Raw genomic sequence first — 11,609 nt, forward strand, 5'->3', positions numbered from 1 at the left:
TATATACAGTTCTTAAATTTTACCTCTTTTAAGTAAAAATACTCAAATTTGATCCATTCTAATTTATATTAATCTTCCGTTAACATGGGAGTTAAATAACTAACGTTAAAATGATTTTTATCATTGATTTAGGTTAAAACTTAACCATTTTTTTACTTTTAAATCCTTCATTCATCTTTTTGAAATCACGAGTAGTAACATGGGGCGATGGTTGAAAAAATAAGAAAAAATGTTTAAAAAGTAAAAAAAAAAAAAAAAGACATAAATGACTAAGATTTAACTTAAAACATATGGAAACAATACCTATCAGTTAAGGTTCAATGGGTACAAATCGAAAGTTGAAAAAGTTTACATGTAAAAGAGAGAAAGTTTAGCTGAGACAAAAGAAAATTGGAAAATGGTTAGTGAACATCCAATTGAGAAAATAAAAAAGTTGTGCCCTTTAATTGGATCTGAATGTGTATAAACACACTTTACAAGCTAGACATCTCAAAAGTAAAAACAAAGCGAGTTACAGGGTGTTTGAACAAGCATTGAAAGGCTGAGAGTGCGTTGAAGAGTAAATGAAAACAAAGAAGGGTGTTAAGTGTAGTGTTGCATCAAAATTGTGTTCCACAAATCCATCTAATAGCCCTGCATATATATTTGGATAGGTTGCAATTAAAGACAAAACAGCAGCGTTGGATATGGAGCATGAAAACCCAGAAAAGTGGTGAAGTAAAAATATAGTAAGAAACATAGAAAAGCAGGGATAGTGAATTGTGATGTACAAGGCATGTTGATGTTGCTTCCTTTTCCTTGGTGGAGAATGTAGAAGATCCCAGTCAGTATGGCGGTGGAGGGTATATTCCTGAATAAGGATCTAGTTAGTTAGAGAAAGGCAAGCAGCAGTAAGTAGTAGACATGAATTAGAAAATAATAATTACCAGGAGGATAGCCTGCAGGTGGTGGGTATGGAGGTGGAGGATAAGCTGAAGCAGGCGGTGGGTATGATGGGGGAGGAGGATATGAAGAGGGCTGTGGAGGGTATGATGATGGGGGATGTGAGGAATAGGGAGGATAAGCTGTTGGAGGTAGTGGATATGAAACTGTGGATGCTACTGGTGGCGGTGGCGGTGGGTAAGAATAAGATCCAGTTGTATGGTAAGAAGGAGGTGGTGGGTAGGAAGTAGCAGAAGGAGGTGGCGGGTATGAGGTAGAATATGAAGAAGGGACGGGAGGAGTTGTTGTTGCCACATACGGAGGTGCTGATGGAGCATGGCTTGACACTGATTTATGCTGCAACCAATTCCAATCATATTATAATATGACTACAGTCCAATGATGAGAAAAAGTAGGTAGCTAGGTTACTTACCCTTTGATGATTTGCAATTGCGTAATGCAATATGACTTTGACTTCACCAGCGTATCTGGCAAAGGAAATGAGTTACTATGAGTGGTGACCAAATTGAAAGGGAAGTATTAGGGTACCGTACCTGCCAGTTTTGGTCTGAAGTGGCCAAGCAGAGTCATCGAAGCCTTGAGAGAGAACCTTGTGCAATTGAATCCTGAAGATCGAAGGAGAGGAGAAATGAGAATAAAAGAATAGATGAATAGATGGAGGAAGAAGAGGCACATACTTTCCGCTTCCTATAAAATCGTCCAAGGTGAGAGTATTGCTGTTCCAAACAAGGACATTGAGCTCCCGAAGGCCTTCAATGAGGGGGAAGATGAACTTCTCTTGGAATACCGGATTTTTTCCGCCGTCTGGAATGGAAAGGAGAGGTCAACTCGAAGCCAGCCAGTCAATGAGAATGAAAATGAAAAGCAAAGGGATGACCGACCTGTGCAGGTTCTGGTTCGGAACTTTGTGCTGCCATACTCAACACAAACGTACGGATCTTGCCTTGAAATCCATTCTGTGTCCTTCAACTTGGAGCACGAAACCACTGCCATGCCATCCATAATCCACTCTTAGTCTTTAAGTTCACAATCATAAATCCATTCATTTCAATTTCATTCGCTTACCCGTAACCTCAAGAGGTTGGCCCTGGATGCCCGTTATCGACGACATGGAGTCAGTGGAGACACCGAGAGGAAGAGAAGAACAGTATGCAATTTGAAACGTTGAAATTGGAATTCACCTACCCAACGCGCAAACCCTGTCCTTCCTTTTTCCTTTTCGTATTTATATTTATATACCGTACAAGACCTGTATCACACTATCACTTGATTCCTGGGCCATCAGATCAGACGCTCACTAATGGGACTATTTACATTTCACAATTGATTTTAAAATATTAGTCTTTATCTTATTGCACTAATTTATTTAACTAAATTTATAATCTTATTAGTTAATAACTTATATGTTTATTTATAATTTTTTCTTCATTTGTTATCTTTATCATTTTAATTAACTTTTTATCTTATTTTTAATTGTCTTTATGTTACTCTCTTTAATTATTCTGTAACATTTTTTACTCTTTTAATTTTTAATAAAATATTTAACCTTTATAATAATCAAAATTTAAATTTAGTAAAACATAAAACTATAATTACCTATAAAAGATTTTGTCTCAAAATAAAAATGGAATTCTTAATTCCATGATTATCTATTTTTATAATTTTAAATGAAAATTAAGTCACTTATCTTCATCTTTTAGTATTTTTTGTGCTATAAAGTACTCTATTTTTATAATTAAAAAAATATAAGATAAATAGTTGATCAAATAAGTTTATAACTTGATGTTGGTTGCAAATTTGTAATATTTTGCATTCGAATTGTGTATTTTTTTCTCTTATTAATAAGAATAAAAATAGGTATCAAATAATTTATAATAACTTATAAACTTTGTCCCAAAATTATCATAAACTTTCAAATATTTGAATAAAACTAGTTTAGGAGTTTTAGGTGAACGAAAGAAAATTGACAAGGCAAAATTTACTTACTTTTCAAAATAAAAAAAAAATATTTGGCTCAAAATAGATTTAGGAACCAAATTCATATAATATCTAATATAAAGAGACTAAAAAAGTAATTTGAGTTAAAATTAATTTAAAAAAATCTAAAAGAAACAATAGTCGCTAATACACTCAGACCATAGTCACATGCTTTTACCTTGAAACTCCCAACCTTTATCACCAAAAAATTGGATTTGAATTTCTTTTAAAAGTAAATAATGTTAGTTATTGTGAGAAAAAAACTGTCCCTTCTCCATGTACTGAAAATTAAAAGTAAAAGCAAATAAGATACTTATATTTTGTTACATTGAGGGGACAGGCCAAGACCCAAAGGGACAAATTAAGTAAAGTCCTAAGTATAGGAAGTGACGAGACCTACATAACATAAGATCCTAAAAGCAGCAAGGGCAATGAATCGCCAGCAAGGCTGCAGTGGTATTCCCTCAGAATCACATCACATCAGTTGCATCTTCTCCTCACAAACAAACTCCCCAGGCCCAGGCAACACAATACTATAATTAACAAACTCCTCAGAATCCTTAATTAATTATATGTGCATCTTCTCCTCCACAGTTTAGGAAAATGTTACCATTAGTTTATGAACCTTGTTATTGTTTGTTCCGTTACCTATTGCAAAATTGGTGCATAAGATGATAGCCGATAGGCATGTGAATTTGACTTGCAGAATGCAGCAGGGTAGCGCCTCTCTTAATCGTAAATTAATAGACGTGTTCTCTTTAGTTGGAGACCTAAAGAAAAATCACCATTTACGTACCTTAATTATCTGCCGACCATGCAAGATCGGAAATTGTCCTAGAACAGCCCTAACTAATTTAATTCACGGGGTAAGAGCAAATATCTGTACGTCAATCTAATTGTGTATAGTTGTCATTAATTTTCCATCGGTATTCGGGAGTTGAGTGCAGGTAATAAAGAACTCGAGGACCTACCAAAAATTAAAGTAGAGGAATGGAGTGTGGAGAAGAAGAAAATGCTCCCCACTGAATTAAAAGAAAGCAGAAGAGCTTTTCGCTCCAAAGGTGCTCCAAAGTTTGGAAGCCTGTGAAACTTGACTTTTCTCATCGATGCAAGGTGGTTGATGTATATATATAGCACAGGACTTCAACACCGTGTAGCCAGAGAGAAGTTAAAGATGGGCATCACGTACATGTGCGCTTTAATATTATTGTCATTATTGCTTCATTCATTTATGTTCATTGCGGCAGATCAACGGGTGGCCGGATTGGAAACTATCATAGCAAGTGGCCACGTGCACGGGGGTAATTTTTATGGCTCTCCTCCACCACCTCCCCCCGAGTGTCACCCACCCCCTCCAATGTGTCCTCCACCTCCACCTCCGCCACCCGTACGGCTGGAGAGAGCTCGCAAAGCGCTTATCAAATTCACTCGTTTGGTGGATGACCCAAATGGATATACGAGTAACTGGAAGGAGGGTAGAGACACTTGTGAGTTCAGGGGGGTGCGATGTGCAAAATATCCAGACGGACAGCAAGCAGTTGCGGGATTAGACCTGAATGGAGCTGGCCTCTCTGGAAAAAAATGTACAGCGCTCATGCTCACCGGCATCTTGGACAGCATACCCGAGCTCACTTTCTTCCACGTCAACTCCAACAACTTCAGCGGTGCCATCCCAACCGACATCACCAAGTACAAATTTTTCTTCGAGCTAGATCTCAGTAACAACAAACTGGAGGGTGAGTTCCCGAAGGAAGTGCTCCAGCCCAAGCCCAAGGACCAGCAGCTGGTGTTCCTTGACCTCAGGTTCAACAGTCTCTGCGGCCCAATTCCACCGCAGCTCTTTGACTTGGATCTGGATGTGATTTTCATCAACAACAATAAGTTCAGTGGCCATCTCCCCGATAACTTTGGGTCCACACCGGCCAGGTACCTCACTTTTGCCAACAACCAGCTCACGGGCCCAATCCCGGCAAGCATTGGCAAAGCCTCCAAAACCCTCACCGAAGTCCTCTTCTTGGGCAATCACTTCCAGGGTTGCTTGCCCTACCAAATTGGCTACCTCGATAAGGCTACCGTCTTTGATGTCAGCAAAAACTCCTTAACGGGTCCCATCCCACACTCCTTTGCCTGCCTGCAAAGCATCCAGTACCTCAACTTGGACCGCAACCAGTTTTACGGAGAGGTTCCTGAGATGCTGTGTCTTCTCCCTGGCCTCCGCAACAATGGGAACCTCTCCTTATCCGACAACTATTTCACTCAGGTTGGCCCTGCATGCAGGAACCTTATCAAAACCAATGTGCTGGACGTCAGCTACAATTGCATTCTGGGGCTTCCAAATCAAAGGCCGCACGGACAATGCACAGAATTCTTCTCCAAGATCAAGCCCTGCCCAAATCCAAAGTATCTCCATTACGTCCCTTGTAAAGGATACTACCCGCACACCCACCCCGCCGCCACTGCCACTCCTCCGCTCACTTACAACTCTCTCAACCCCCATCATCTTCATCGCTAGCCAGCCAGCTAGCTTCTCGTTCATCCATTTCATCTCCCTCATACTTACTATACTATATATATATAGCTGCATCACGTGGATTCGTTTATATATATGGATCAGATCAACTGTACTATATAATTAATATTAATATTAATTACCGTACAACATCATGTGGATTAATTTATGGATCAACTGTACTATATATCATATGTTATTACTAAGTACGTGTATTTACCTACACGTGTTTGTCATGTATCTTGTCATAGTTTGTACGCTGATTAATGAATAAGCAGTTTGTTCGGACTAGATGCAGCTTGGTGTCGTGCCGATGTAACTAATTTTCATAGTACTTGCGTAGATTAATTTGGTTCTTTTCTCAACTTCTCTTTTTTCAAGTTATTTATTTACCTTTTTTTCCATTACCTTGAATTTGAAAATTAAAATGAAAAATAGATAAGATAAGGTTTTAATTTTACTCTGGACAAATGAAAATTAATCCTTTCTCTACACAACCAAGGGCATGCATGGAGGAATGTGGAAGAACAAGCAAATTAAGATAAGTTATATATATGTATACATTCAAAAACATGGTCGTTTGTTAACTCATAAGAGGATTGCTCGGTGGAGTTTAGGATCCCCGATTTGTCACCATTATGGGAATGTTGAGGAGTCTATTTATTCGATATTGTCCACTAGCCTCCATTGTTTGGGTTCATTTGGTGAAGGAGGATGCTAGAAGTAATTTTTTTGGGCTCCACTTTGATGAATGGTTGCATTATAATCTGAATAATGACATTGGTCCGCATGGGGTGAAAGGTGGGCAGAAATTTGGGCCGCATCTTGTTATTTTATGTGGTATTGGAGGAATAAACAGGAGTATGAGAGTGATTCTGTGCAACCTTTCAAGCCATATATTCATATTTTACAGCATTGTACTGATTATGGCAATGTGGGAAGGGTAGATCTGAGCACAAGACAGGGTGATCTAGTGAAGGAACTATTTGTCAAATGGAAAGCTCCTTTTGACGGATGGGTGGTGATAAATACTACTGATGGTTCTGTTAAAAATCAGGAAGGTATGGTCTCGGGAGATGGCTAGGTGGATTTGCAAAATTCCTTGGGATGTTTAATTCTTATATTGCTGAATTAGGGGGTGCCCTTCATGGTCTCAAGATGGCGTATGAGAAAGGGTTTCAAGCGGTGGAGCTGCAAATGGATTCGGAGGCAGTGGTCTAGACTATTTTGGGTCAACATTCTGGTAATGCCTTCAGTTTGCAGCTCATTCAGGAAATTCATGGGATGCTTCAGCTAGGATGACAAGTTCATGTGGTGCATATCGATGGTGAAGGCAATATATGTGCCATTTTTTAGTCAATATGACTTATGATTTGGAGTGTGATTTTATGATGTTTCAGCATTCTCCCGCTGCTATGCAGCCTTTGCTCTTATCAAATATGAGAGGAGATGCCATTTAGTTTCATTGTAATTTTCCTTTTGGGGGGCCTCTGGCCCCCTTCAATTCCCAAAAAAAAAAACAAACTAGTTGAAGTCACTTGCTATATGTGTGTAAATTCAGTGATATTTGCCCGTAAATTAGGTTTTTTGATTTGATGTGATGCTCGAATCATTTCTCTAATTAGTTATTTCAGATGATATATGCAAATCACAAAGCCACAACTCCTAGAGAAACTGACAAAAATAATATTGCCAAAAAAAATAGGTTCTAGGCAGATTTTGACTTTTTTTGTTTTTTATGTATTCTCTATTCTACCCCTCCCCTTTCCCCTCTTCCTCCTCCCCTCACTCTCCGGGAACCCTTCACCTACCTCTTCATCTTTAAGCATCTTCTCACTTTTTCTTTTACAAGCATTGCTTTTTCATGTGAGTTTTTGCACCTTCATTACTTATTTGACAGCATTCAATCTTTTTTTTTTATTTTCAATAATCCATAACTTTACAATTAACTGTGTTTAACTTAATGAATTGACTTTTTATTTTAACTTAATGGGCCAATGCCGATTTAGGTTAAGATATAGGTAATATGGTCAATTAATCTTGATATTTATGTGATGGCTTCAGACTTTAGACCAGGGACTGAATACAATGATGGCATTTCGAAGTTCCAATGAGAGTGTATAGGTTTATTCATCGGGCTTCAGGTGTTGTTTTTTTGGGAAGGAGGGGGTGTCGGATTGATAGTTCCAGATAAATGTTATTCTGAAATAGTTTACATAACTAATTGCTATGTTACAATGGATTTTTCAGCAAACTAGTGTTGTGGATTAAATCAAACGAAGAATCAAAAGATCAGTGCAGCAGACTAATTCGAGAAAGAAATTCAAAGCAAAGCAAAAGAAGAGCAAGCAAAAGTTTGATGCTATGAAACCAAAGAAACCTCTTGCGGCCTTCTTCTTGTTCTTGTACAGCAGCTACATTTGTTCCCCCTTTTTCTTTATTTATTCTGGTTACATGTGATCTTGTATGAGGTGTTAATTATTCTTTTTGTTAGACTTGTTTGGGGAAAATGTTAATTTTATCAGAATTTAGCTAGTTTCATGTATTCGTTTTATAAGATATCTGCCATATCCATAGCTAGCTTTGTATATTTTGAGTTTCTAACTTGAAAGGTAGCAAAATACAAGACATGATTTTTTGTAATAATTTACCCTTGGAAGTAACGTCATCTCTAAAGTAGATGGGATTCATTCTATTTCATTCATTTTTATACTTTTCAATGTATGCAGGATTCGATAGTAGAATATTTTTAGCTTTAGAGCAATAATGTTGAGGAGGTCATTATTTGATGTTAGCATATATACAAGTCAATTTTGAATGCATCACCGCATCATGTTTAAGACTAAAAAAGATCATTCATCTTTAAACAGGATGATTATTGTGACATTTGAACATGATTTTCTTGTGATAGTTTCCTTTCCTTGCTTATAGCTTGTTTTATTGTTCTATGTTCAACTTCAATATACGGCCTATTTACTTTATATGTAGTACTGCCACTGAACCTTGCATAGTGGCTATATTTAACAACCAACAGCTTCTTTCTTATATGGAAAGTCTTATCTTCAAATTTATTATTTACAGGAAGTTATTTTTCGTTTTTGAAGGGAGGATTTTCTTAAAGAATTTCAAGAGTTGTTACACTACTGAATTGCAGAATTAAAGGAAGTGCAGAAATAGTAAAGGGCAAGGAAAATACGTAAGGAATTTTCTCATATCCTCATTCATACTTTAGTACAATATTTACAGTGAAAGCTTGAACATATAGAGCTACTACACATTGCAAAACAGAATAACAAACTGAGTGGTATAAAATTCTGTTATAACAGATTCTGTTATTAGTGGTGTTGATGGGTTGGTTTGATACTATGGTACAGACTTTAATGCAGAATTAGATTAAGATACTCTCCAAAATTACATAAAAGGCAATTACATATTTGCATTAAATCAAATTGATACAGTAGATATTCTCCAAAATGACACTATTTATCAAATATTTAACATATATTCAGAGGTGATCCTAATAACCAAAATTCCTAATTTCAAAAAAAGCTCACAATGTATTAAATATTTAACAAATTTTCAATTAAAATGAAGCTGTGAGTTTTACGAATCACCTGATCCATAAGCATCTTCCGGATCAACATGCTTATGGATCAGGTGATCCATAAAGCTCACAACGACTTTTCGATAGCGGTTTCCGTCATCGTCGGCAACACTGGGAAAAAAAGAAAAGGTTCACGGTGCTTACCTCGACGGTGGACGGTAACCTCCTCAACAATGATGGCAACCTCCTCAACGAAGAAGAAGAAGAAGTGCTCTGAGGTGAAAAAAATGAAGCGCAAAGAAGAAGCAGCTGATGACGACATGAAGAAGAAGAGGCGCAAAGAATGAAGTAGAAGCAGAAGCGGAAACGCGCGGGAGAGAGAGAATCAAGGGTTATTTTTTAAAAAAATTACTAAGGGACATTATGACCTTTTCACAACTATCAAAACCTAGCCGCACTCAATTATAAATTGATTTTTTAGTCACTGTATCATATCGTTCGTCCATCGACCGGTCCAAGACTTTGAGTCTTACTGTTTGTCTGATAACCAGCCCATAACTTCTAGTCTTTCTGTATTTACGCATTCATTTACACATTCAAGGTTGGATAACTATATATTAATATCAAACAATTATGAAAATGCATTTTAATAATATAAAATATAGCGTAATTTGCTTCAATTTCTCCTATATTTTATGTTTCCTACGGGTAACTTCGTTTTTAAATAAAACTTTTACAAAATCTCAATAACGCAATTATGCTTTGAACATTTTTTTTATTTGATTAAACTGCTATAATTTCCCCCTTCATTTTGTGCTTCTTACACAAATGTTTTCTATTTCAAAATCTACACAAAACTCCAAATAACTTATTCTTTTGGGGATGTTCTGTAGAATATTTTTTATTTTCACAAATTATTTTATTTAACAACCCAAAATGTAATCTATACTAATAATCTATATTAATCTATACTAATAAAAAAAAGAAATACCTATATTTCGTGTACACATCTTTTAGATTATTTTATCCATTGACTAATTTTAATACTTTTGAATCAAACGATTATTATAAAAGATAACATTTTAGATATGACAATTATTTATATATTTCTTAACCACTTTATCACTGATACTTTTGTCTCTTACAAAAAGACTTTCCCAAACTTTTATCAGCCAAGTATTTTTTTTTTCTTACCAAGTCCTTTATGGCTATAAAACAAATTCTAAGATTTGGTCGGGCTAAGGTGCACACAGCAAAACAAGCATCTTACACATGAATATATAAGATAAACTTGTTATCTTTCTCTCTTCAGTTTTACAAGATGTTTTTGGAACTTTACAAACTTAAGAAAATATCGAATACAAAAAGAATGAAGGCTTGAAATTATAGGCTTCTTCAACAAGTAATCATTTTGTGTAAACGCGCTTGAGTTTGCTAAATCATTAGAAGTAAGTGTTTATTGGGAGAATTAAAAACATCCATTAATAAACTATTGTAAAATAATTATTAGTTAGACTTTACTTATTTTCCGGTTGAATCCTAAATTAATGAGGATTTCTTCCTCCTAATTATAAACTAAAAGGTTAAAAAAATACATCCACTTTGAGATATAAAGCATATTATTTATCTTTCTTAAACAACACTTTTTTTAGTTGACTTCACTAATTACATTAATTTTTTGCCAAGACATATTATGCACAACAATGATATATCTTTTTATCTAAAAAGAGTTTAAACTTAACTTTTTTCTTATTTTTTTCACTTCAACAAACTTGCACAAAGGATTACACCAACAAAGCATTATTTGTATCTTATAGGCTTAGTAACTAGCATGTGTCTATTATTGTTTGTTTCAACAAACATAGACACAACACTTTCATTTATTAATTTTCAAACGCAACAACATTTTTAATTTGATATTTATTTGTATCAAAATAATTAAAAATCCTAATTTGTCTTATGATGCAACGCAAGTCTTAAAAATGTTTACAATAGGAGACTTGTGGAGGTGTGTCACTTATTTGAGTTTCAATCAGACTCAAAATTGATAATTTCTTTGGTGGGTGAGTTTGTGATTTTTTCGTGAACTCCATTCATTTGAGAACAAAAAAATGTAGTTGAAAAAAATAAATTATAAATAAACACTCATGATAAGATTAAAATGTTAATTTTTTCCAAGAATCAATTTAACAACTTTAATTCAAATATTTTTGTTCTATTATTTATTTTATCTATCTTCAATCAAACAATCTCTCTTTCCATCCTATCTTTCACCTATTTTCTCCTTTTTTATCTTCTCATTTATTCTTTTCCATTTTCTCTTTTTTCTTACTGGCATCCAAACAAAGGGGAAATATTGTGAAAAATTGTGGTTGGAAGTAATAGAACCCAAAACCTCGGGATGGTTAAAAAAATTAGAAAGACTATACCAATAATTATTATTCGATTTTAAATAATAAAAATATATCTTTACACTGTATTTTTAATTGAAAAATTATATATTTAATAATATATTAATTCATGTTGTTCAAACAATGACTCTAATTCGATATCTTGATTGATTGAGTTGATTACCTGTTTAATTAAGTTTGAAAACTTAGGATAAAATGAGATTTGATAAACAGATTTTTATTTTAG

General features: G+C 35.2%; 2 protein-coding genes across 3 annotated transcripts; one reads left to right on the forward strand and one right to left on the reverse strand.

Annotated features, from left to right (window-relative positions):
• Positions 1–416: 416 nt before the first annotated feature.
• LOC114368282 (protein SRC2 homolog) lies at positions 417–2,166 on the reverse strand. 2 transcript variants are annotated; one of them, XR_003657328.1, is made up of 8 exons: positions 2,008–2,166; positions 1,824–1,928; positions 1,620–1,746; positions 1,476–1,547; positions 1,355–1,409; positions 927–1,278; positions 771–850; positions 417–633 (listed from the first exon to the last, which is right to left on the reverse strand). XR_003657328.1 is itself a non-coding variant. In XM_028325599.1 (7 exons), exons 1-7 carry the CDS (start codon positions 2,051–2,053, stop codon positions 825–827), a joined length of 783 nt encoding a protein of 260 aa, XP_028181400.1. In that variant the 5' UTR covers positions 2,054–2,166; the 3' UTR covers positions 417–824. The 2 variants fall into 2 exon arrangements, 1 of the variants encoding a protein (XP_028181400.1); XM_028325599.1 differs by having other exon boundaries at positions 417–850.
• Positions 2,167–3,910: 1,744 nt separating this feature from the next.
• Positions 3,911–5,719, forward strand: LOC114368288 (uncharacterized protein At4g06744-like). The gene has a single exon (XM_028325608.1). The coding sequence runs from the start codon at positions 4,040–4,042 to the stop codon at positions 5,429–5,431; it is 1,392 nt and encodes a 463-aa protein (XP_028181409.1). The 5' UTR covers positions 3,911–4,039; the 3' UTR covers positions 5,432–5,719.
• Positions 5,720–11,609: the final 5,890 nt, after the last annotated feature.

This window comes from Glycine soja, chromosome 1 (genome assembly GCF_004193775.1).
Source record: "Glycine soja cultivar W05 chromosome 1, ASM419377v2, whole genome shotgun sequence".
In the NCBI taxonomy this organism is placed as follows: domain Eukaryota; kingdom Viridiplantae; phylum Streptophyta; class Magnoliopsida; order Fabales; family Fabaceae; genus Glycine; species Glycine soja.

What these genes read in the sequence shown, in the direction of transcription:
- LOC114368282 (XM_028325599.1), bottom strand. Translation starts at nt 2,053, where the DNA reads ATGTCGTCGATAACGGGCATCCAGGGCCAACCTCTTGAGGTTACGG. An exon ending in CCAACCTCTTGAGGTTACGG is followed by an intron (nt 1,929 to 2,007) that starts GTAAGCGAATGA and finishes ATGGCATGGCAG; the next exon opens with TGGTTTCGTGCTCCAAGTTG. An exon ending in CTTCAGACCAAAACTGGCAG is followed by an intron (nt 1,410 to 1,475) that starts GTACGGTACCCT and finishes TTCCTTTGCCAG; the next exon opens with ATACGCTGGTGAAGTCAAAG.
- LOC114368288 (XM_028325608.1), top strand. Translation starts at nt 4,040, where the DNA reads ATGTATATATATAGCACAGGACTTCAACACCGTGTAGCCAGAGAGAAG.